Source organism: Scyliorhinus torazame, chromosome 21 (genome assembly GCF_047496885.1).
Source record: "Scyliorhinus torazame isolate Kashiwa2021f chromosome 21, sScyTor2.1, whole genome shotgun sequence".
Classification (NCBI taxonomy): Eukaryota; Metazoa; Chordata; class Chondrichthyes; order Carcharhiniformes; family Scyliorhinidae; genus Scyliorhinus; species Scyliorhinus torazame.
In genome coordinates, this window is record NC_092727.1 from 122,470,235 (window position 1) to 122,497,418 (window position 27,184).

A 27,184-nucleotide genomic window follows, 5' to 3' on the forward strand; every position below is an offset into this window, starting at 1 on the left:
TGGCGGATGCGCCGGTGTCCAGACGGAAGGTGACACGCGATCGGTTGACCGTCAGGGTGGCACACCACTCATCGGCTGGATTGATGGCATTGACCTTGTTGACATCGATGACGGAAACGCGGAAGGCATCCTGGTCATCTGCATCACTTAACTGGAAGTCTTGATGCGTGGGCTGGACGGTCCTGACTTGTCTGCGAGATTGTCGGGGATGTGCAGGATCCATGGGTTGAGCCGCACGACAGCAGGCAGCATAGTGGCCCATCTTGCCACATCTGAGGCACTGTCGGTTTTTAGCAGGACATTGCCCTTTTAAGTGTACAGCTCCACAATTGCCGCACGTCATGACGTCACGGCGTTCGTTGCGCCACTGCACATGCGCAGTGTGATCTTGCAGTGGGCGCACCTGCGCAGTGCGTCCCTCGATGTGGCCGTTATTTTTGGCGCGCACCAGCGTGGGAGACCGCGAAAAGCGCGGGAAGCGGCCGCTCTCGTCGGGGCCGCGGGTCGGGAAGTAATTGACGGGCTGGATGCGTTCGGCGTCGTGGGCGGCCTGGCTTGCCGATTCGATGGCAGGGGACCCCCTCCGTGCCAATTCGGACGCCTGAAATCGGGCAAAACGGCAGGTTGCATTCTCGTGGAGGACACAGGCTTCCACAGCAGACGCTAAGGTGAGGCCTTTTATTTTAAGAAGCTGCTGGCGTAGGCCACTGGAGGCAACGCCAAAAACAATCTGGTCCCTGATCATGGACTCTGTGGTGCTGCCGTAACCGCAGGACTGCGCTAGAATTCGGAGGTGCGTCAAAAAGGGTTGAAAAAGCTCCTCCTTACCTTGCAGGCGTTGCTGAAAGAGGTATGTTTCAAAACTTTCATTCACTTCAACATTAAAGTGCTGGTCCAGTTTGAGGATGACCGTGTCATACTTGGATTGGTTTTCCCCTTCTTCGAACACCAGTGAGTTGAAGACGTCGAGGGCGTGCTGCCCTGCGTAGAAGAGGAGCAGTGCAATCTTCGTTTCATCCGAGGCACTCTGTTTCTCGTTGGCTCGGATGTACAGGTCAAATCGCTGCCTGAAGAGCTTCCAATTGGTACCAAAGTTCCCCGCGACTTGCAACGGCTGCGGTTTGTCGGTGAGGTCCATGTCCAGAATGGCAGGTTAGTTGGCAGGTATCGATCCACTCCTGTACCATGTGGTGTTGGGCGTTCTGACACACAGATGAGCCAACACAGTTGTATGTGATACAACGCTATTTTATTTAAACTTTCCATGTACAGTTTTGTCTTGATACTCTGCACGTGGGGATTCGCTGTTTGTGATGTTAAAACAGGTCGTGTCCGTGTCCTTGTCCCCAGACCTACTGTCCACCAGGTGTCGTGTTTGTGCTTTTATATGGTTCCTGTCTTTGTGTGTGATTGGTTGTGGTGTTGTGTGTTCTGATTTGTCTGTTGGTGTGTCCATCATGATGTGTGTGTTTGAATATCATGACAGTCTCAATGATAAATAACAACGGAGCAGATGTGTCCTGTTCAGCAACAGCCTGACACAGGCATACTCACAGAATCATACCTTACAGACAATGTCCCAGACACCACTATCACCGTTCCTGGGTATGTCCTGTCTCATCGGCAGGACAGACCAGACAGAGGTGTCGGCACAGTAGTATAGAGTCAGGAGGGAGTTGCCCTGGGAGTCCTCAACATCGACTCTGGAGTCCCATGAAGTCTCATGGCTTCAGGTTAAACATTGTCAAGGAAACCTCCTGCTGATTACCACGTACCGGCCACCATCAGCTGATGAATCAGCGCTCCTCCATGTTGAACATCACTTGGAGGAAGCACTGAGGGTGGCAAGGGCGCAGAATGTGCTCTGGGTGGAGAACTTCAATGTCCATCACCAGAAGTGCCTCGGTAGTACCACCACAGACCGAGCTGGCCGGACATGGCTGTTATGTTTGCGTATTATAATAACTGAATCAGTGTACGACAGAACATCTAGTTCAAGACTAGTTATTTAATGTTGAATAAACTGTGGAGCTTCTAACAATGCTCCTAGCAGTTCCTGTAATTCTGACCACAACAAGTTTTGTCCGGTTCCAGTGTCCTGTTCCTCTTGCATGACACCTAGTGGTCAGAGGCTATCTACATTTGTTATACACACTGATAAATACACTGTTACTGCATATCGTTACATCCCCTTTCCTTGAGATGTCTAAAACATATTACACATTATTTCTGTAAACAATGCACATGATGTGAGTAACAATGTACTTTACACAATTCACAAATTTTATTGTCCAATCACAGAGCCAGCCCCTCTGGTTTCTTTATCTTCCTTGTCGATCTTCTCAACCTTGGTAAGCTTGGTGAATCTCTGTTACTACTTTGAACATCTGTCGGTGTATCTGATAAGGTTGTGTCATTGTTTTGAACATCGCTCTGTATATTCAAGTCTGACTCTCCCAATGTTTGTGTTGGTTCAGGTTGATAGAAATCTTCACTAATACCATCGCCTTGCTGTTCTTGGCAGGTTCTTTTGTTTTCAATAGTGCACGACAATTTCTTCTCAATATCTGTCCTTGTTCTGTCATTACCGTGTATGACCTTGGAACTGCCTCTTGCAGTAAAGTAGCTTTTCTAGGCCATCGGTCTGGATCCTCAATCCTTACAACATAGCTTGGTAACGAAGGTTTAAGACTCCTGGTTGTTCTATCATAGTATGCCTTCTGCTTTTTCTTTTGAGATTCCAGCTTACGTCTTAACTTTTTGTTTTGCCTTGTCTTTATGTGGTACGTAGCTTGCGATTCATCAGTAACTCTGCAGGTGACAAACCACAAAACTCAGACAAACTTAAACTCAGTAGAGCTAGATACGGATCAGTTTTGAGGTCCATAGCCTTTTTCAATAGCTGCTTTATTATTTGAACCCCCTTCTCCGCTTTACCACTCGATTGTGGGTATAATGGACTCGAAGCAATGTGTTGAAAGTCATGTTGCATCACAAACTCTTGCCATTTTTTGCAATTAAAACATGGACCATGATCACTCACCACAGTTTTACGCCATGTCTTGCAAACGTCAGTTTTCGTATGCATTTTCATGTAACTTGCCGAGGAGCTATTTCTGGAAAATTCGAATAATAGTCAACAGCTATCAGTTATTTCTTGCCATTGACATAGAATAAATTCATGGGAACATCCGCGACCTTTAAACGGCCCATTCAGTCCCCGGATGTTCCACGTTACCAGCCTTACCGGAGCCTTACGCCTCCAATCCCCTCTTAACGTCCGTCATCTTCCCCACTTAACACCAGCCCCCTTAATTCCACCCTATACATAGCCCATCCCAGATGGCCCCCTTCTCCATCCTTGACCATGTCATCTCTCACCCCTGCCACAGGACCACTTGTGCGCCAAAGAGCATAAGCAGCAAGTATTAGACTGAGCTAAACAATTCGACAACAAACGCATCAGATCTAAGCTCAGCAGTCCTGCCACATCCAGCTGTGAATGGTGGTGGACAATTAAACAACTCTCACTGGGGGAGGACACTACACAATGATGGAGGAGCCCAGCGCATTAGTGCAAAAGACAAGGCTGAGGCATTTGCAACAACATTCAGCCAGAAGTGCTGAGTGGATGATCCAGGTCGGTCTCCTCCAGAGGTCCCCAGCATCACAGATGTCGGTCTTCAGCTGAATCCCTCACAATCAACATCCTGGGGGTTACCATTGATCAGAAACCGAACTGGGCTAGCCACATTAATACTGTGGCTACCAGAACAGGTCAAAGACTAGGAATCCCACAGCGAGTAACTCACCTCCAGACCGCCCCCTAAACCTGTCCACCATGTATCTACAAGGCACAAGTTAGGAGTGTGATGGAATACTCTCCACTTGCCTGGATCAGTTCAGCTCCAACATCACTCAAGAAGCTCGACGCCATCCAGGACAAAGTAGCCCTGCTTGATTGCTCCCCCTTCCACAAACATTCAAACTCTCCACCATCGATGAACAGTGGCAGCCGTGTGTACCATCTACGAGATGCGCTGCAATAACTCACCAAGGTTCCTTAAACAGCAACTTCCAAACCCACGACCACTACCACCTAGAAGGACAAGAGCAGCAGATGCCTGGGAACCCCCCCACATGGAGGTTCCCCTCCAAATCACTCACCACCCTGACTTGGAAATATATCGCCGTTCCTTCACTGTCGCAAGGGCAACATCCTAGAACTCCCTCCCTAACAGCACAGTGGATGTACCTACACCTCCGGGACTGCTGCGGTTCAAGAAGGAAGCTCGCCGCCACCTTCTGAAGGGTAACTAGGGATGGGCAATAAATGCTGGCCTAACCAGCGATGCCCACATCCCGTAAATGAGTTTTAAAAATGTTATGTGGCTCAGTGTCCAAATTTGTTTGATAATGATGCTGTGAAGCGCATTGGGATATTTTATCACATTAAAGGCACAATATAAATGGACGGTGATGTTATATTCAATGCTTCCGCAATATTGATCTAAAAGTTTCATTTACTTTAGCTAAACAAAAGGGACGCTTTTCATCATTCGCTCATCGGGATATCTCGCCAGAGATAACACGCAAAACAGCACCTTGTACTGTATGACAAGAGAGTGCAGATTGGTTGACAAGCGGATTCGGTTTGGTGGAGATGTTCCCATGGAGACTGTAGCCTGGAGAAGTTAGCTGCCCAGCTTCATTAAAATTCAACGCAACTCTGATTGGCCAAGGCACTGCCCTGGTTTAGCACAGGGCTAAAGAGCTGGCTTTGAATGCAGACCAAGGCAGGCCAGCAGCACGGTTCAATTCCCGTACCAGCCTCCCCGAACAGGCACCGGAATGTGGCGACTAGGGGCTTTTCACAGTAACTTCATTTGAAGCCTACTTGTGACAATAAGCGATTTTCATTTCATTTTTGTCATTGGGGAATGAACCGGGGAATGATTGTTGCTGAGCGTTTGGTTTGTTGCCAAAAAATGCAAATTGTGCGCATGTTCCTTATATTGGGACAGGGCTGCATGTGAATATCCTTTATTTATGTTGTATCGTGATCTATCTAAATGCTGCTCTGTTCATGGTGATAGCTCAGAGTTCCGGACTGTTTGGTTGTATATTTCAGTTCTAGATTGGTTAAAAATATATTCCCGTGAGAAGATGTTGCTAATTCTGTGTATTCCTCTCTTACCCCCTCCAAACATGGGCATCAGCAATATTTAAAATATTACCATTTAAAGTGTACCTCCTTACACTACTCTGAATATATTACATCATCCTATTGCAAAGGATCAGTGTTATGCTTCATAAATTGGATGTAGATTTTTTTTACACTTGTGATCTGTTACGCACTCATTTTATTAAATCTCCAGGGTTAATGTGAATTATCCCATTGATTCAAAGCCAATTCAATAAATGTTCTCATTCATTCAATGTCAGTACAGTATCTGTTTGCTCACTCAGTGTAATTGCAATCAATGCCAGTGCTGTTCAAATGCCACTGTAGTTGCTTTTGGTCCTTCCTTACCACCATACAAGCTCTGAAGGGGGTTATTCAGCCCTTCGTGCTCATGATGGCCCTCTGACAGAGCTATCCAATTGAGGAGCAAAATAAATAGGAGCAGGAGTAGACAGGAGAAATTCTCTGTTCGGGAGATTATGTTCTCCTACCGGAGTTGAGTCGCTGCTGATTTGCACTTTGGAGGCGATTCCCAACCCTCAGCCATGCAAATGTATGCATGTCAAGGATTGCGAGCAATTCCAGAGGTTATCCCGCTCTCGGGCCGTTACTTTGAGTGGGCGGCCCGATACCGGGTTTCCGCGGTAGCCAACCCACCCCATCCCCCGGATCGCACATCCTTGAGCTGCAAGCCAACTTTTTCATGGTTCAATGTTTACAAATGGAAGGTAGTTCAGGGGTAATTTCCTTGTTATTGTGCTATTTCTGAAATTGGAAAAGTGATCAGCAATGTGGCTGACTCTGCAAATGGTGTGGCAGGAGCGATCAGCGATGGATAGCAAACACCAGCCTCGCCAGGGACGCCAACATCCCACAAAATAATTGGACGGGATTCCCCAATCCCGCGGCAGAGAGTCCACGCCGCCGTAAACGCCGTCGCTCCCACGTCGGCCCCGACGCAACATGGCGCAGGGCTACAGGGGCCGGCGTGTAGGAAAGGAGGCCCCCAGCCACAGAGGCCGGCCCGCCGATCGGTGGGTCCCCGATCACGGGCCAGGCCACATCGGAGCCCCCCCCCCCCTCCACAGGCCATCACCCGACCCTTACAGGCCGAGGTCCCGCCAGCCCAGAGCAGGTTAGAACGGCGCCGGCGGGAGTCGGCTCTTTTCCTACGGCCGTTCGGCCCATTCGGGCCGGAGAATCGGTGGGCCGGCCGCGTAGAGCGGCCCGCGACCGGCACCGCGCCAACCACGCCGGTGCCAATGGCGCCGATTCTCCGCACTGTGGGGATTCTCCGGCCCAGCCCAGGGCTGGGAGAATCCCGCCCATTGTTTCGTTTAAATCCGGGTGATTAGGAAACTAAATTATACTTAATGTAAATTATTATTAATAATTATGAAAAAGCCATTGGCTTCAAATGTGTTCAATCCGAGTACGTTTAGGACAGCTCTTCGACACAGGGGTTAGAAGATTCAACTCTTCATTCTGAAATTATACTTTGGGACAACAAATGCGTGAATTGTATGAAATTCCCTGTCTGCTATTTTACGGCAGCTTTAATTCACTGAAGTGGGCGGGTTAGCACTGCTGCCTCACAGCGCCAGGCACCAGAGTTCGATTCCGGCCTTGGGTCACTGTCTGGGTGGAGTTTGCACGTTCTGCTTGTCTGCGTGGGTTTCCTCCGAGTGCTCTGGTTTCCTTCCACAGTCTCAAGGTGTGACGGTTAGATAGGTTGTCCATGCTAAAATTGCCCCGGGGGAGTGAACCTACGTAGAATGCTCTTTCAAAGAGTCGGGGCAGAGTCGATGGGCCGAATGGTCCCCTTCTGCACTGTAGCGATTCTATGGAAATGGCAGGAAATCTGGACATGCTGCACTTCAGACAAGTGATCCTTTCTTCTCTGCAATCAACTCAGATAACGCTTAATATCCAAGCGATGAAGACAAAACACCAGCCTTAAACACCTTCAGAATGGCGCCTTGGAAAACCAGAGTGCAGAGAGAATTAGGACTATATTGATGGTTATAAATTCCCTCCCTGAGGGACTTCCGGTTGCTGCCATGCCATGATAGGTCGCACGTTCGGCAGCTCCCGCCGGGAACGGACTTTTGGGCTCTCTGGAGGGGCCCCAACGGCACTTGTTCGACCTTCCAGTGTGGGAAGGTGATAGCAAGGTCCCCCCGACAGTATATGGATTGGACCAGGAGTGGAGCAGTGAAAAAAGAGATCTTGGAGCAGTGAAAAGTGAGAGGGAGAAAAAGCAAGATGGCAGCGGGTGGAGACCAAGCAGCGTGGCGTAGTGGTCGCATGAGCAGCAGGGGTTTCTTAAACGTTGCTTTGAGGAGCTGAAAACCGAAATGCTGGCGCCAACGAAGGCGGCGATTGAGAAGCTAGTGGAGACCCAGAAGGCCCAAGGAGCGGCGATCCGAGAGGTGCGGCAAAAAGCCTCGGAGAACGAGGACGAGATCTTGGGCCTGGCGGTGAAGGTGGAGGCGCACGAGGTGCTGCACAAGAGGTGGGCAGAAAGATTTGCGGACCTGGAGAATAGGTCGAGGAGGAAGAATCTTCGGATTCTGGGTCTCCCTGAAGGAGTGGAGGGGGCTGATGCCGGGGCATATATGAGCATGATGCTCAATTCGCTGATGGGCGCGGGGGCTTTCCCGAGGCTCCTGGAGCTGGATGGGGCGCACCGGGTCCTGGCAAGGAGACCCAAGGCCAACGAGCCGCCAAGGGCTGTAGTGGTGAGGTTTCACCGCTTTATGGACAGAGAGTGTGTCCTGAGATGGGCCAAGAAAGAGCGGAGCAGCAGGTGGGAGAACACGGAGATCCAAATCTACCAGGACTGGAGTGCGGAGGTGGCTAAGAGAGCTGGCTTTAATCGGGCTAAGGCGGTGCTCCATCGGAAGGGGGTGAAGTTCAGTATGCTGCAGCCAGCGTGATTGTGGGTCACATTCCAGGATCGGCACCACTATTTCGAAACGCCTGCGGAGGCTTGGAGCTTTATACAGACTGAAAAGTTGGACTCAAATTGAGGGTTTGTTGTTGTGGGGGGGGATGTTTGTTTGCTATATATATGGTTTTAACTACGTGTAGGGAATGTTTCCTTGGTTGGGTGCTGGATGGGGATGGGTGAAGGGATTTGATGGGGAGACTGTGGGAGAGTGTGGGCGTCGGTGTTGGAGGGACGGGAGGCCCGGGGATGGGGAAATGAGGTAAGGTCGCAAAAGGAGCTGCGCCAGATGGGGCGGGGCCGGCTCAGGAAAGCGCCGGCTTTTTCCTGCGCTAGGGAAGGACGGAGGTGGGGGTCGGAGGGGGGAGGGGGGGGCGGTACTGGAGAGGAGCGCACACTGACTGCCAGGGAGGAGGGGGAGGGGGTATTCCCACACTGGGGGGGGTCGACGGGAAGGCGGGAGAGGCCGGGGTCAGCAGGAGTCAGCTGACTTACGGGAGTGTTATGGGGGGAGCAAAAGAGTAGATATGGATCTAGCAGGGGGAGGGGAGAGGGGGGGTATAGGGTTCCTGCTGCATTGGCCAAAAGGGAAATGGAAATAGGAGAGGTGGTCGGGGTGGGGGTCCGCCGTCCAGGGGACTGGAGGGTACGGGAGGCGCGGGCACGTGACTGGCCTAGTAAAGGAGATGGCTAGTCGGCAGGGGGGGGGGGTTGAGCGGCCCCCCAATCCGGCTGATAACTTGGAATGTGAGGGGCCTGAATGGGCCGGTCAAGAGGGCCCGGGTGTTCGCGCACTTAAAGGGACTGAAGGCAGACGTAGTCATGCTTCAGGAGACACATTTGAAGGTGGCAGATCAGGTCAGGCTGAGAAAGGGATGGGTAGGACAGGTATTCCATTCGGGGCTGGATGCGAAGAACAAAGGGGTTGCAATACTGGTGGGGAAGCGGGTGTCGTTTGAGGCAAAGAATATTGTAGTGGATAATGGAGGTCGATACGTGATGGTGAGCGGTAGGTTGCAGGGGGTGCGGGTGGTACTGGTAAACGTATACGCCCCGAACTGGGATGATGCCGGATTTATGAAGCGAATGCTGGGTCGGATTCCGGACCTGGAGACGGGGAAGAGGCCGGCTGCGGCCAAGGTGCTTAGGGGGTTTATGGACCAGATGGGGGGAGTGGATCCATGGAGGTTTGCCAGGCCCCTGGCCAGGGAATTCTCATTCTTTTCCCATGCACATAGAGCCTACTCCCGGATAGATTTTTTTGTTTTGAGTAGGGCGCTAATCCCGAAAGTGGAGGGAACGGAGTATTTGGCCATAGCCATCTCAGACCACGCCCTGCACTGGGTGGGCCTGGAGTTAGGAGAGGAGAGGGATCAGCGCCCATTATGGCGTCTTGATGTGGGATTATTGGCGGATGAGGAGGTGTGCGGGAGGGTGCATCGAGAGATACTTGGAGGCCAATGACAACGGAGAGGTGCAGGTGGGGGTAGTCTGGGAGGCGTTGAAGGCGGTGGTCGGGGGAGAGTTAATCTCCTTAGGGCCCACAGGGAGAAGGGAGAGGGAGAGGTTGGTGGGGGAGATTTTAAGGGTGGACAGGAGATATGCAGAAGCCCCTGATGAGGGACTACTCAGGGAGCGGCGAAGCCTCCAGACGGAGTTTGACCTGTTGACCACAGGGAAAGCAGAGGCACAGTGGAGGAAAGCACAGGGGGCGACGTACGAGTATGGGGAGAAGGCGAGCCGGATGCTGGCACACCAGCTTCGTAAGAGGGAGGCAGCGAGGGAGATAAGTGGAGTTAAGGATAGCGGGGGGAATACGGTGCAGAGTGCGGTGAGAGTAAATGAGGTATTCAAGGACTTCTATGAGGAGCTGTACAGATCGGAGCCCGCAGCGGGGGGAAGAGGGGATGCGACGATTTTTGGATCAACTGAGGTTCCCGAGGGTGGAGGAGCAGGAGGTGGCTGGTTTAGGGGCGCCAATTGGGTTGTAGGAGCTGGTTAAAGGATTGGGGAACATGCAGGCAGGGAAGGCCCCGGGGCCAGATGGGTTCCCGGTCGAGTTTTATAGGAAGTACGTAGACCTGTTAGCCCCGTTGCTAGTGAGGACTTTCAATGAGGCAAGGGGGGGGGGGGGGAACCCTGCCCCCGACAATGTCCGGGGCGCTGATCTCTCTGATTCTGAAGCGGGACAAGGACCCACTGCAATGTGGGTCGTATAGACCGAATTCGCTCCTCAATGTGGATGCTAAGTTGCTGGCAAAAGTGCTGGCTACGAGAATTGAGGACTGTGTCCCGGGGGTGATCCATGAGGACCAGACGGGATTTGTAAAGGGCAGGCAGCGAAACACTAATGTGCGGAGGCTCTTAAATGTGGTTATGATGCCCTCGGTGGAGGGAGAAGCGGAGGTAGTGGCAGCCATGGACGCGGAGAATGCCTTCGACCGGGTGGAGTGGGAGTACCTTTGGGAAGTGTTGCGGAGGTTTGGGTTCGGGGAGGAGTTCATCAGCTGGGTCAGGCTGCTATATAGAGCCCCGGTGGCGAGTGTGGCTACGAATCGGCGGAGGTCGGAGTACTTTCGGCTGTACCGAGGGACGAGGCAGGGGTGCCCCCTGTCCCCCTTGTTTCATAGAATTTACAGTGTAGAAGGAGTCCATTTGGCCCATCGAGTCTGCACCGGCTCTTGGAAAGAGCACCCTCCCCAAGGTCAACACCTCCACCCTATCCCCATAACACAGTAACCCCACCCAACACTAAGGGCAATTTATCATAGCCAATCCACCTAACCTGCACATCTTTGGACTGTGGGAGGAAACCGGAGCACCCGGAGGAAACCCACGCACACACGGGGAGGATGTGCGGACTCCGCACAGACAGTGACCCAAGCCGGAATCGAACCTGGGACCCTGGAGCTGTGAAGCAATTGTGCTATCCACAATGCTACCATGCTGCCCCTGTTGTTTGCATTGGCAATTGAGCCTTTGGCCATGGCACTAAGGGAGTCCAGGAAATGGAGGGGATTGGTCCGAGGGGGAGAGGAACATCGGGTGTCGCTGTATGCGGACGACCTGTTGCTGTATGTGACAGATCCAGTGGAGGGGATGGTGGAGGTCATGCGGATCCTAAGGGAGTTTGGGGACTTCTCGGGCTATAAGCTCAATGTAGGGAAAAGTGAGCTCTTTGTGGTGCATCCAGGGGACCAGGGAAGGGGGATAGACGACCTACCATTGAAGAGGGCGGAAAGGAACTTTTGGTACTTGGGGATCCAGGTAGCTGGGAGTTGGGGGGCCCTGCACAAGCACAGTTTGACGCGGTTGGGGGAGTAGATGGAGGAGGATTTCAAAAGATGGGATGTGCTGCCACTCTCGCTAGCGGGCAGGGTACAGTCGGTTAAAATGATGGTCCTCCCGAGGTTTCTCTTTGTGTTCCAGTGCCTTCCCATTATGATTCCCAAGGCCTTTTTTAAACGGGTAGGTAGGAGCATCATGGGTTTTGTGTGGGCAAATAAGACCCCGAGGGTGAAGAGGGTGTTTCTGGAGCGTAGCAGGGACAGGGAGGGCTGGTGCTGCCGAATCTGTGCGGCTATTATTGGGCAGCCAACGTGGCAATGATCAGTAAGTGGGTAATAGAGGGAGAGGGGGCGGCATGGAAGAGGTTGGAGATGACGTCCTGCAGGGGCACGAGCCTGAGGGCGCTGGTGACAGCATCGCTGCCGCTCTAGCCGACAAGGTACACCACGAGTCCAGTGATGGCGGCAACTTTGAAGATCTGGGGGCAGTGGAGACGGCATAGGGGTGAGGTGGGAACCTTGGTTTGGTCCCCGATTCGGGAGAACCATCGGTTCGTCCCGGGAAGGATGGATGGGGGGTTTCGGAGCTGGCATCGGGCAGGGATTAGAAGAATGGGGGACCTGTTTATAGATGGGACGTTTGCGAGCCTAGGGGCGCTGGAGGAGAAGTTTGGGTTACCCCCTGGAAATGCGTTCAGGTATATGCAAGTGAGGGCGTTTGTGAGGTGGCAGGTGGGGGAATTCCCGTTGCTCCTGGCACAGAGGATTCAGGACAGGGTGATTTTGGGTGTATGGGTCGGAGAGGGCAAGGTTTTGGCGATCTATCAGGAGATTAAAGAAGAGGAGGCCTCGGTCGAGGAGTTAAGGGGCAAGTGGGAGGAGGAGCTTGGGGAGGAGATTGATGAGGGTCTGTGGGCTGATGCCCTGAGTAGGGTTAACTCCTCTTCCTCTTGCGCCAGGCTCAGCCTGATACAATTTAAGGTTACTCCTAGAGCGCATATGACAGGGGCGAGGTTGAGTAGGTTCTTTGGGGTGGAGGATAGACGTGGGAGGTGCTCGGGGAGTCCGGCAAATCGCGTCCACATGTTCTGGTCGTGCCCGGCACTGGATGGGTTCTGGAGGGGTTTCGCGAGGACCATGTCCAAGGTGGTGAAAGTCCAGGTCAAGCCGAGCTGGGGATTGGCATTATTTGGGGTGGCGGACGAGCCGGGAGTGCAGGAGGCGAAAGAGGCCGGTATTCTGACCTTTGCGTCCCTGGTAGCCCGGCGGAGGATCTTGCTATTATGGAAGGACGCGAAGCCCCCCAGTGTGGAAACCTGGATAAATGACATGGCAGAGTTCATTAAGCTGGAGAGGATAAAGTTTGACTTGAGAGGGTCTGTGCAGGGGTTCCTCAGGCGGTGGCAACCGTTCCTAGACTATCTCATGGAGCGCTAGGAGGAGGTCAGCAGCAGCAGCCCAAGGGTGGGGGGAGGAGGGGGGGTCTCTTTCGAGGGGGGTATTTGGGTGGGGGGGGGCTTCCCCAAGGGTACCTTTGAATGTCATACGGGGGGGGTTGCTATATACGGGGGATACCCAATGTATACGTTTTGTATTATTTTCGATTGTGTTTGTGTTCCTTTTTCTTTTTGTTATGGGGGGGGGGGGGGGGGGGGTTTGTTCAAATTTTGTTGGAAAATCTGAATAAACATATTTTTTTTTTTAAATAAAATAAATTCCCTCCCTAAATCTCACCAGCTCACTCTTCCCTCAGCCAAACTTTTGATCATCTGTCCTCAGGTCTCCTCAAATAGCTTGGTGTCACGTTTTGTTGGATAATGTTTCTGGTTTGGCATCTCTCTCTCAGTCTCTCTCTCAGTCTCTCTCTCTCTCTCTCTCAGTCTCTCTTTCTCTCTCTCTATCTGGCAATCACTTAAAGTTGGGAGGACACTTTTAAAATATTTGTCCCTGGCGTGTAGGCTTCGCCGGCATTTATTGCTGATCGCTAGTTGCCCTTGAGAAATGAGCTGCCTACTTGACAGTCGAAGTCCATGAACCCCTGGCAAGAACCTGCGCCGTGTAATGTGAGAGGCGATTGGACTGTAGCTAGCACAGCGTTCTGGCTGTTTGGACTGTAGCTAGCACAGCGTTCTGGCTGACGAGGAAACTCTCCCACTCTCCCTGCCTTCCACAGGAATATCGAGAAAGGTTTATGTTGGCGGGGGGGGGGGGGGGGGGGGGGGGGGGGGGGGGGGGGGAAACCAAAGCAACAAGCATAAGCATTGGATGAACACCGTAACAATCGCAAGGACTGCTGGGATATGTAGCACAGGAAAGAGCAACTTTACTGACATCAGGGATAACAAAAATAAATAGGTCAGTAATCTTGGCAACAGCAATAGGACAATTGGTGTTTGGTTGAGCCAACACAATGGAAAACTGATGCAGTCATACAATGAGCATCAGTAAGTGGAATGTGTTTTCTATGTAGCATGAATGATCTAGTTACAGATTTTTATATATATATATATATATATATATAGCTGTATAACACAGTTCATTACAAAGCCCGACATATTGGGTGTTGACCTTTGCTCTCCATGCAAAAGCTTGAATAAAGACTCCTAAAGTGAGACACAGACTGTGTGTGCGCCGACTCTAGTCCACATTAGTTAACCTGTTGAGAACCAACCTGTTTGGCCATACTATGAACATGCCTTTCGTGACCATTGAGCCCCAGGGTGGGACTGGAACCTGAAATTTCCCGCTTCGCGTTAGGGAGGCTAACCCACTCTGCCACATTCTGGGGAATGCATCACATTAAAAGGCACTAACTAAATGCAAGTTGTTGTTACAGCCCCATCTCCGGCTTCAATGTCTGTTCGGCCAGACTTTTGCTATTCCAGAGTTTGGTCGTCTTCTTGCAATTTCAAAATAGTTGCACACGTATAATCGTGTCTCTTCCGGCGGAATCGGCGTGCAGCCCTGAACAGGGTGAATTTAACAACTGCAATTAATGTCACCGGCCATTTACGCACAGAGGCACCCTTGGTGTGAAGAACGAACTGTGACATTATGTAGAATGTCTAGAATAAAAAGGGTTAGTGTAATATCATAATTGACCACTAGATGGAGCTAAGTACAGAACTATATAAAGCACGGATTTTTAGGCTTCTGGGAGAAGGCTGGAGAGAGCAGTGAGAGATCAGAGTACAGTTATAGATAGAGTGTAGAGACTAGTGGTAGTATAGTGTCGATTGTAGATTACTAGATCAGTGTTTTTCAAAATCGGGGGCGCGACCGGTGGGTCGGGGTCGGTGGGTCACGGGAGGGTGTCGGGAGGGTCGCGGAGCTGTCGTTCGCGGCGCTCCCGATTGCGCAAATCCCCGCGCAGCAGCCGGCATTTAATAACGCCGGCTGCAAGTGGCCTTTAAAATGGCCACGAACATATTAAAGAAATTCGGCCGCATTGCGCATGCGCGCACGATCATCGCCGCACATGTGCAAAACTATGCACATGCGTGCCGATAATCGGGCGCGCATGCACAGTGCTGCCGCTATTTTTTTAACGGCCGCAGCTTTTCGTTTTACAAGTTCAGGGGGGTTTAATTCATTTATTTTATTCATTTAATTTTTATTTTTTTCATTTATTTTATTCTTCATTTTTTACAAGTTCAGGGGGGTTTTATTTGATAAAAGTTTACAGGAAAAAAATTCAGAACTTTGGACAGGTGGAGACTCCATACTTTCCGACACAGGAAGGCCTCACCTTCATCCAACAGGTTCCACTGGAGGAGCGCGTACGAGGGCCAAAGGGACCCAAAATCATTTCCTCCATTTTTGTCAGCAGCAAACAAGGTAAGAGAAAATGGTGGGTTGCTCAGGTCGGCCGGCGTGGGTCGCTCAGGTCGGCCGGCGTGGGTCGCTCAGGTTGGCCAGGTAGGGTCCCGAAGGTCGGCCGATTGGTAAAAATGGGTCCCCGGAAAAAAAGTTTGAAGAACACTGTACTAGATTATTGCTTACTCTAGGAGTGAGTGGTCTAGCTGTAATAAGGAGTGTAATAAATGTTAGCTTTGCTGTTGAACTTAGCTTCTGTGGTCTTTGTGAACACTACAACATCCATCCTGAGTATAAGAATCACAAAGAACACCACATGGTACCAGAAATGTGTTCCGAAAAGCATAGCAGTTAGATTAGAAAGTCAGATTAGCTTCAAAGAAGAAAAGAAGAACAATCACGCTACTCAACAGATCTCAAAGGTCTTACAATCAGCACCAAGTTACTGATCGTAAGATGGAAGGTCTGAGAAAGGCAGAACACTTCAGGACCACTGGTAAACATAGTCTAAACTGGAAAAATTTCAAAAAGCAATTACGTTTTTAAAAATCTGCCTCCGTGTTAGAATCAGCTCCTGATCATCGCAAAATCGCGCTTCTCCTGAAATTTAGCTGGACCGCAGGCGTTTGATGATATAATTCATTTTGAGTTTGAAGACAGTGAGGATAGAAAAAGATATGAGCTGGTCATGAATAAATGTGACATTCATTGTAAAGCACAAGGACTGATACGTACGGGCGCTATATGTTTTAAAAAAGGCAGCAGCTAGAAGGCCAATCAATTGATTCATTTGTCACTAATCTAAGGGTCAGAGCTCAGTCTTGTAATTTTTCTTCCGTCACGCATTCTTTAATTCGTGATCAGATCATTTTTGGTGTTTACGATGAGCGGTTGCAAGACGTTTACTTCGAAGACCAATTCTGCCTTTAGATGAAGCAATTAGTCTCTGCAAGGCTAGCGAACAAGCCACAGGCCAGTATGCAGAGTTTAGGGCTCAAGAAAAGTGCGCAAATTCGGGAAACGTGGCCAAAGCCATTAACTCAGTGACGCAGTTTAGAAGACAGCGCGCCACTTGCGCCGGCCATTTTGAACATGTCGCAATCAGCGTGATGATGTGCACACGCTGTGGCCACACCCATTTTGGAAAAAATTGTCCTGTAAAAGGGAAAAAATGCTCTCAATGCGGTAAACTAAATCACCTTGCCTCCCAATGTCGTTTTACATCAGCGTTACCAGTAAAAGATTTTTTTAAATCGTACAATAAATATAAGACAGTACAGAGTGTAAGAAATGAAGGGAGTGAAGAAATATTTTTTACTCCAAATTCTGATTCCTCCGAATACACTCGACAAGCCACTTTCATGGTTGATGCGAGTACAAAGGTGAATAAATTGGACACTGATGGGAGGACAATACTTCAACTATCTGATCTAATCAAAGATTTGGACTGTCACACTGAACAGTAATGGGTCTGATGTTCAATTCAAACTTGATACAGGTCCGCATGCAAGCTTGATAACAGATGCGGATCTGAAATTGGTGAATAAGTTTCCAAAGATTAGAACGTCCAAATGTCGTCTGACAGACTACAATGGGAACGCAATTGCAACAGAAAGTTCCTGGTGCCTCACAGTACAGAACTGTGACACCTGCATGCCATTAGAATTTGAAACGGTCGACGCTACAAAATCACAATTAATTGGTGTAAATTCATGCATTCAATTAAATTTGGTGCTCAGAATTCGTACAGCCAACACATTCAATGGGTCCCTTAGTGATGGTATAGAGGAATCCTGAGCAGGTTCAAGCATGTATTTACTGGAATGGTTACCTTACCATTCACATACAGCATTAAACGCAAAAGTGATGCTAAGCCAGTGATACATGCACCCAGAAGCGTGCCAACACCGTTAAGAGATCATCCAAAGGAGGAGCTAGATGGAATGCAGCAATGCAACATCATATCAAAGGTGACTGAGCCAACAGACTGGGTAAGCTCTCAGATATGTGTGTGCGCAAACCAAATGATGACTTACGTATATGCATAGATTACGTCGAGCCGTAATAAGGAGTGTAATAAATGTTAGCTTTGCTATTGAACTTAGCTTCTGTGGTCTTTGTGAACATTACGACATCCAACCTGAGTATAAGAATCACGAAGAATCACCACAGGAATAAACATACAAAAAAAAACCACAAAGCTGCTGTCATTGTATAAATTCATTTGTGATAAACAATCCCACAGGATTAGAGATTTTACTTTTACAAATAATTTGTTTTAAAAATTGTACAGTACACTATTTACACAACCAAGGCAGTGGCACATTTTTCCCCCAGTATTTACAGGAGTGTGGATGCATTTACATACATATGGATACAGAGATGAGTAAACATATGTGCATATATACCACATATACATATTTCATTTATATAGGCACATGTGCACACACACACACACCTGCGTGCACACTTCATCGTGTCTCGGTCACAATTCTGGAGCTGCCTACCTCAGTACTGTGGGAGCACCTTCCCCACATCGGCTGCAACAGCTCTTGTCATGGATCCACCATCACCTTCTCAAAGATGAGAGAGACAGCAAATGCTAGCCTTGGCGGTGACACTCTCGCAAAGCAATATGAAGTAAAAGCACACACGTGCACAAAGCTGGATTTTAGAGTGGTTTTCAAAATCTTTCATATTAATGATCGACGGGTGTTAGAGTTAATTAAGTTCCCCATTCTTAAAGTGACACCACTAATAAAGTGCAACACGGGCTAATGATTTAAAAGAAACCGCACAAACCAAATTGCAATTACAGTTGCGGGGTTGGTTTCCGGTGGTTTCCTCGTACAGAATCAGACCAGACAGGGTAATGGTTCGGCCATACGCTGTCCAACACCGAAGCTGGGTCGCAGCTGTAAACCCCGTGTGGCCCAGAAGGCAAGTCGGCTGCCTGGGTACCATGGCCGTGGGGTGATCACTAATCGACAAATTGTGGGTGAAGTCCAAACCTTTTTTTTTTTTGGTGGGCCTTGGGGTAAGAATCCTGCTCCCTCCTGCAGGAGCCATAGACCAAAAGAATATTCAATCTAAATTTGGCCCTCGCAGCTTCCTGCTTGGGCTGTTGAAGTCCCGCAGGACGTGTTTGTTAGGTGAATTGGACATTCTGAATTCTCCCTCGGTGTACCCAAACAGGCGCCAGAATGTGGCGACTAGGGGATTTTCACAGTAACTTCATTTCAGTGTTAATGTAAGCCAACTTGTGACACTAATAACGATCATTATTACTTTTGACATCACCTGGACCCCACAATGTTAAAGGACCCCGTTTGTCTGCAGGTTGATATACAATTGACGTTCATTCTCTGTAACCCCGGGGCAAGTAAAGAACTTGCTCAATTTTAATTTTCCACTCACTCATTTTCCCCAAATGGTCCCATATCTCCACTCACAGACACATGCACACATGTGCACATACACACGCACATTTGGACAAGCACACATTCACACTTACAGGGACATGCAACAGGCACGCACATGTGTGCATGCACACAGATGTGCCGCGCACACAGGCATGTGCACATCATGCATGCACACAGACAAGCACACAGGCACAGTGCACCTGGGCACATATGCATACATGCAATTACAAATCCAGATCCATACAAACACATGTGGGCACACAGGTACACACACACATAGTGCGGGATTCTCCGGTCCCCCAGTCACCTGTTTCTCGGCGGCGTACCATTCGCTGGTGGCGGGATTCTCTTTTCCCACCTCTTGTCAATGGAATTTTGCATTGAAGCCACCCTGCACCGCTGGGAAACTCGTGGGCCAGGGAACGCTGCCCGTGGGAAAAGAGAATTATGGCTATGCCGACTAACACATTCAAATGCCTACAAACACTTAGACAGGCACACACATACCTACAAACACTCAGACATGCATACCTACAAATACTCAGACACGTACACGCATACCTACAAACACTCAGACATGCACACGCATACCTATAAACACTCAGACACGCACACGTACACCTACAAACACTCAGACATGCATATCTACACTCAGACACGCAGATATCTACAAACACTCAGACACGTACACGCATACCTATAAACACTCAGACACGCACACGTACACCTGTAAACACTCAAGACATGTACACCTATACATATGAACACTCAGACACACATAGAAATACCTACAAACACTCAGACATGCACACGCATACCCACAAACACACGCAGATATACGCACATACCTACAAACACACTGACATGTACACACACACCTACAAACACATGCAGCCACATACACACACAGACAAACATACTCATGCACATACCCACACACCTACAAACACACACGGATGGATACACAGACCTACAAACACACATGGACACACACCGACAAAAACACATGGACACACACCGACAAACACACATGGACACATACACAAACACACGTGGACAGATACACACACACAAACAACACATTAAGACAGACAAATACATTCATGAGCAAAAAATGCACAATTTTAAAAGGCCAATTTTAGGAGCTGCGGTTAATTCAACAGCTGGTTACTCGTCAGATGTTTCCCAAAGTGTCTTGAAATGGAAGTTCAGCTGCTGTTTGGAAATAATTTTACTTTAAGGAGTCTTAGACTCTGCCGCTTTTAAACGACATAAAAATAAACTACACTTAGAAACCTAATCGGGTTTGGTAGCAGTGTCATAGTGAAGCTCTCTGGACACCAAGCATAAGCTTCTAGCCAAAGAACATCTTGTGGCGTCTGAATATGAGCTGCTATCGAAATGTCGGGTTGTGTCAGGCTGAAGTCAGGAGCAGATTATCGTTCTGTAAATGGGAAAAGGTCAGCACTCCCGAAGTCTATAGATATTTTGGTGCGAAGGATTTGGATGTCCAGCAGGATCCTAGTTAGGAGCTGCCTAAACACCTGGTACTTGACACTTGACTAAACACCACCACGTTATGGTGGCAGGTTGCGATGGGTGCTGGGCAGAATTCCTGAAAATGTCATAACCAAGGGGAGAAAGGTAATGTAACTGGTCAGGGAAAGGAATTTGTCAGCTCTTGTCAATAACACCAGCCAAGCATTTAAATCTCTATTCAGGTTTGCACTGCACTAGCCAGGGAAATAAATATGTGTGGCAATAGGTAATGTAGGAACATAGTAACAGGATTCAGCTTCTCCAGCCTATTCCCTGCCATTGAATAGAACATTTGTATCTTAACCCTACTTACCCGCCTTAGTAACACTAAACCCCAAATAGCCTTGCCAATTAAAACCTTATTAAATTTAGCTTTGACATTTTCAATTGACGTCCCAGTCTCAACCATTTGCGAGGGGAGAGTTTCAGATTTCTGCTACCCTTTGACGATATCACTTCTCAATGCTTTAGCTCGGATTTTAAGGTTGTACTTTGTTGCTTGTCCAGGATTCCCTCACCAGAGGAAGTTCCTCATCCTGGAACTCCGTCATTAACAGCACTGCGGATGTACCTATACCATTGGGGCTGCAGCCGTTCAAGAAGGCAGCTCAATACCACCTTCTGAAGGGCAATTAGGGATGGGCAATAAATGCTGGCATCGCCAACGATGCCCACAACCCATGAACCAATATTTTTTTCGAACTACTCTATCAAAACACTTAATCATTTTAAACACCTTGATCAGAGCATCCCTTAATCTTCTACATTCAAGGTTTGCATGCAGTAATAAGAATTTAACCCCTTCAGCCCAGTTATAATTCCTACCGAGGCCAATATATTTTTACTGTTTGTGCTATTTACAAAGTTAGGGGTGAATCTTTAATGTGATAGACCTTTGGGGCTTCAGCATTGACGTCAAAATAAATGGGTTTGAATCTCCAGACAGAATTCACATTAACGTATCAAATGTTTGTCACCCTCAGTCAAGTTGGTAGCACGCTCACCTCTCGTCGTAGGTTCAAATCTCACGATAGAAATGTGAGCATAAGATCTTGGCTGACACTCACAGGGCAGCACTGTCTCAAAAAGGATCAAAAAAGGAAGTTCCTGCGCTGGGCTCAAGATTTATCCTTCCGATGTCACCTATAATCAGTTTATCACATTGGGAGCTGGCTGATTTGCTTAATTGGCAACTGTGGTATTATCAGGTATTGCAGTACCCGAGAGGCTGAAGTTCCATTGGTTAAACCTGGAGGTTTACCATTGGCTGTATAGTATGTAGCTCCGCCCTGATAGGCGGGGTATAAGAATCAGTGCCGTCCCAGCAGCCCTCATTCTGTACCTGAGCTACTGGGGAACAGTTCTAGTCTATTAAAGCCTTCAGTTGTGCTACAACTTTGTTTTAGTAGTTATTGATCGTGCATCAGCAACTGTGTTTCCTACATTGCAAGAGTTACACTTCAAAAGAACACTAATGGTTTGGAATGTCTTGATATCATGAAAGGACTATTTTGATGTACGTTTTGGTTTTCTTTACTCCTCTGGTTCAAGTCAGTTTTCTCAACACCACTCATGGATTAAGATGGGAACATCTCCGGATATCTCTGGCAGCACATTAGCATGGAAAATGTGGCCTTTTATCCAGTTACATGCTTGGCATTGACATTCCAAGCCAGGAACGGGTTTCCCAGCGAGAAACCACTCCGCTGAATTCCCCTCCCTCACTCCTGCCAACGAAAGCAGGGAACCATTGTGATTGTAACCTCAGTGCTTCATTTCAATACTACTCTTCCTGCTGTCCCAAGTAGGAGGAAGGTACAGAGAGGCTGCCGACAGCAAAAGGTTGTGCAATCTTCACTCCTAGAGAGGGATAGGATAGCCGGAAGGGGCTGAAGGGTCTTGGAAGGGAAGGCGGGCCATGGACTTAAATTGTAAGGGGCATTTCTGCCCTGCCTGACTCGATAAAGGAAAGTTGTACACCTATATTGGAGGCATCTTTCTTCTCCAGATCAGCAAGATGTGACTTATTTCCTAATCAAAGTCCCAGCTAAAATGAAATAAGAGTCCCGGTGACACGATAAGTTCCTGATTTGCTCATTTCATTTTTTTAAAATAATTTTAGAGTACCCAATTTAGTTTTTTCCAATTAAGGGGCAATTTAGCGTGGCAGTGACCCAGAGCCGGGATTGAACCTGGGACCTCGCCGCCGTGAGGCAGCAGTGCTAACCCACTGCACCACCGTGCTGCCCTGATCTGTTTAATTCATGAAGTCCCAGACTTATTTTAAGTGGGTGTCTCAGCCACTTGCAGGTTACAAATCGGAAGGACCAAGTTACAAGCAGTTAAGGAGCAAGGTTGTTTCTATCTACCCAGCTGCTCCACTAACCTGGCATTCAAACCTACAGACCAAGCCAATCGGAATTCCAACCTGACAGAGGAACTCACAGATAACATTAGGAATGCAGAACTGAATGGTTAACAAATAAATGATGAGACGGGCGGGAAGGCTTGAGGTTTGGGGAAGGGGCAAGACAGGTTTGGTTACTCAGCTGCTCCTTTGGTTATCGTGCTTCAGGATTATCCTCCCAAGCCCTGAGATGTTTATTGGACATTCCCCATTTCCAATGCAAGGGGTTGGCTTTTGTTGGAGATCACACTTTTCTGATTGGTTAGTTGTCAATTGCCATATGATTACTTCTAGCTACTGTCCTACATATATACATTAAATGTCCAAGTATCTTTGCTTTATTTCCAAACAAAGCAAACCAGCCATTCTCAAACTGAGGGAAGTGAACTCAAGCGATGGACAACCAAGGACCTGAAGACCCCACTGATTACGAGTCAAGCTCTTCATTGCTCATTTCACCCAGCTATTAACAGCAGTCTAAAATCATTCAGACTCAAATGTGCATTTCTCCTATTTACTTCGGATTCGCCCGGCAATGAGTCATCTGAAGCTTGATCATTCCTTTACTGTGCATTTGTAGAAGATGATGAAACTCGGTTGGCATGGAGTGGATGGATGGCTTGGGCAGCTGATTGTCAAAATAGTGATGCGGCATGACCTTGCCTTCAATGTCTTTTCCAAAAGGCCAGAACCCGTAAATCCACACTTCTTCACAAAGTTCCAGTGCAAGGCTTACTATCATTATGCCGGTGGAGAGACGCTTCACTTGAATACCCCTGGTGCGCCAAAACCCGGCCAAGCGATTTAAGTACACGGGGTTGAAAAAGACAACTTTCTGCTTGGCCTGAAAGTCTTGCAGAGTATAAAGAGCCCTGAAGCTGCGACCCGTGTTTATGGTGTAGGAGAAGGCAGGTAAGAGGAGAAGAGCATCATTGTAAACAATCAAGTTGGTGAAAAATGGTCTCCTCCTGTCATGGAGTTCTGAATACCTGTCAGAGAAAACATTGTTACTTCATAACATTTTTACCAATTCAATATGTAGCTTTCTCTTCCTCCCCCTTTCCACGAGCACCACTGCCCGACGCCCCCCCCCCCTCCAACACCCCCACCCCCACCCCCCACCCCCACACACACACAACATTCCAGCTCAAAGTGACAGCAAAGCTAACTGCTTCTAAGCCTCTAGTCACAGTAATCTATTGGATACAAATAAGAAAGTGGTTTTTAGTCTGTGAACTCTGACGTCTGTGCAGGCCCTCCTGCACACAACTTCAGAGAGACAATCTTTCAGGTGAGAGACTGAGCTGAGGCTCTGTCTGTTCGTACGGATGTAAAAGATCCTACAACACAATTTGAAGAAGAGCAAGGAAGATCCCTCTCTCTTGCAATTCAATTTCATAGAGTCATAGAGTTTTACAGCACGGAACGAGGCCCTTCAGCCCAGCCTGTCTGTGCTGGCCATGAAGCACCTGATAACTCTAATCCCACTTTCCAGTACTTGGCCCGTAGCCTTGTGTGCTGTGGCATTTCAATCGCTCATCTAAATACTTCTTAAATGTTGTGAGGGTTCCCGCCTTGACCACCCTTTCAGGCAGCGAGTTCCAGAGTTCCACCACCCTCTGGGTGAAAAAGCATTTCTTCAAATACTCACTAAATCTCCTGCCTATTACCTTAAATCTGTGCCCCCTGGTTATTGACCCCTCTGCTAAGGGGAAAAATACCTTCTATCCACCCTATCTATGCCCCTCAGAATTTTACACACTTCAATCAGGTCCCCCCTCAGCCTTCTCTGCTCCAAGGAAAACAACCCCAGCCTATCCAGTCTCTCTTGGTAGCTGAAACGCTCCAGCCTGGGCGACATCCGGGTGCATCTTCTCTGCACCCTCTCCAGTGCATTCACTCCCTTCCTGTAGTATGGTGGCCAGAACTGCACACAGTACTCCAGCTGCGGCCTAACCAGCTCCAACATAACCTCCATTCTCTTGTATTCAATGCCTCGGTTAATAAAGGCAAGAATCCCATAAACCTTCTTCACCATCTTGTCTACCTGTCCTGCTGTCTCCTGGGGTATGCCTGACGTCATGCTGCCTCTGCATGTACAGATGCAAGCCCTGTTACTTTGCAATGCTTGGAAGCCCTTATTTACTGATGAGATTGTCTCCATTAGTCCACCAGCCTGGAATACTGAAACTGAATGATTCCACATGAATATTACACATAAACAGCTACCAATAAATGGTCATTGAATCGAGTGGATCCAATTCTTCTCACTCAGTTTCTGATTTCAATCTCACAATCACCAATCCAAAGATGACATATGATTTGATGGATTCCTTATACCGACAAGGCCCACTTGTGAGTTAGCCTCTGGGCAGTGCTTACAGTGATTCATCCTTTAGTTTGATCCTTATTTTGAATAACAGGAGCAATGAGATTATCCACATGTTTACTCTACGGGTTGTCGTGTTATTCACCCTGGGGTAACACGGACTGCAACTGGATGCAGTTGTACTGGAAAGCAGACACCAAACTTAGACGTTGGTTCAGTACGATTTATTGAACTTCTGTAACAATGCACACAGCTGGCTGTGGGTTGACACTCTACTACTCTAAGTGTGCTAACTCTAACTAACTAGACCAGACTAGCGCGATTCCACGTGTAGAAGGCGCTGACTGATATATACACCCTGACTGTCACTACAGTTGTCACCAGTGGAAAGAGGCGGAGTGCTGATGATGCCTCGTGTGTTTTATAGTAGGAAACCCTCCTCTAGTGTTCTGTCTGGTGATTGGTTGTGCTCTGTGCTGTGTGTTGATTGGCTAACCTGGTTGTCTGCCACTGCCTGTCTTTACCTCATTATGTGCATGAGTGCATATCATGACACGGGTTAAATTGGAATCGATCTTGGTATGTCAATCCCGACACCCTAATGAATGCAAACATTTTTTTTCCCCTTTGTCTTTCATGGGCGGTGGGCATCACTGGCAAGGCCGGCATTTGTTGCCCAACCTGAATTACCCTTGAACTAGGTGGCTGTTAGGCCAGAGGGCAGTTAAGTGTCAATCACATTGCTGTGGCTCCGGAGTCACATGTGAGGCAGACCAAATAATAATGGCAGATTTCCTTCCCTAACAGGTCATTACCGTGTCCCAGCTACACAAACCACCAATTACCCCTTTGCCCAACAGGAGGAACGCTGCTGTTCAAGGTGTCCACTCACCTCTCTGCAATTATGCTTGGGTTCGCCGTCACCAAATTAGTTTTTGTTCCCACGTCTTGGGTGAACTGTCCACCTACAGGAGGGAGGTTGCATCTGGAAACGACAATGAACACTCAATTCAAGAACTCCATAGAAGGGCTCGTATTCAGGAGCTAGACACGTTGACTTGGTCAAACTGTAAAATTATATTCACTTCTCCATGGGAGTCCTGTAAATGCCAACTAGCATCACCAGAGTCTGTCAGCCCTGGACCAGCACAGAGTATGAATGTCACCCAGGATAAGACATAGCTGTTGGATGTCCAGTAATCTGCCCTACTTCTCGTCACCAACACCACCTCACGCCTGAGCCCACCCTCCGCAATTTCAAAACTGTACTTGGTAATTATAATTATAGAAAGAGGGGTTGGTCATTCAGCCTCCCAAGCCCGTTCCACAATTCAATAAGATGGTGGGGGATGATCTGTATCTTACCTCCATCCAACCGCTTTGCCCCATATCCTTCTATACCCACAGCAATCAAGATCCTCCCTTGTCCTTCGAGGTGGTAGAGGTCACAGGTTTGGAAGGGGCTGCCAAGGAGTTTGGTGAATTGCTACTGTGACATTTTATAGATACTACACACTGTTACCGCTGTGTGTCGGTGGTGGTGGAGGGAGCAAATGTATGCAGAAGGGGGAGCAATCAAGCGGGCTATTTTGCCCTGGATGGTATCGAGCTTCTTGAGTGTTGTTGGAGCCACACTCATCCAGGCAAGTGGAGAGTATTCCCTCACACGCCGAACGTGTGCCTGGTAGGCGGTGGAGAGACCTTGGGGAGTCAGGAGGTGAATTACTCATCTTAGAACTGCTAGCCACTGACCTGATCTGGTAGCCACTTTTTATATAATAATAGGAATCACTTATTGTCACAAGTAGGCTTCAATGAAAAGCTCCGAGTCACCACATTCCGGCACCTGTTCAGGGAGGCCGGTGCGGGAATTGAACCCACGCTGCTGGCATTGTTCTGCATTACAAGTCAGCTGTTTAGCCCACTGTGCTAAACCAGCCCCTGGCTGGTCCAGTTCCGTTTCTGGTGTGAGGAATGCAGGAATTCCATATATAATCTGTATTTAGTGCAGTAAGGGGTAAAAGCCTGGGTTAGTGTGTGTATGACTGCTGCTGTCATGTTTTTTTTTAAATCCCTGTTTGCAAGACAGCTAGGCGTTTTGGGATCCAGAGGTGCAATTAAGGCATCATAAAGGCTTGGACTAATGGGATTTTTGTTTGAAGAGGGCTCCCTGTAGAGTAGTTAATTGGAGACATTGGGCTGTAATCCCCAGTTCCCCAGCCCTGTGTTTCTCAGTGGCGTGCCGTTCC

At 48.6% G+C, this 27,184-nt stretch overlaps 1 protein-coding gene across 1 annotated transcript in view; it reads right to left on the reverse strand.

Annotated features, from left to right (window-relative positions):
- Nucleotides 1-17,445: 17,445 nt before the first annotated feature.
- The window catches only part of LOC140398596 (alpha-2,8-sialyltransferase 8F-like), a 48,558-nt gene continuing 38,819 nt past the window's right edge, over nt 17,446-27,184 (reverse strand). Inside the window, exons 7-8 of the mRNA XM_072487431.1 lie at nt 25,828-25,920; nt 17,446-23,595 (exon numbers count right to left, since the gene is read on the reverse strand). Coding sequence (XP_072343532.1) covers nt 23,121-23,595; nt 25,828-25,920 — 568 coding nt within the window. The 3' untranslated portion in view covers nt 17,446-23,120. The remainder of the gene's footprint in view (nt 23,596-25,827; nt 25,921-27,184) is intronic.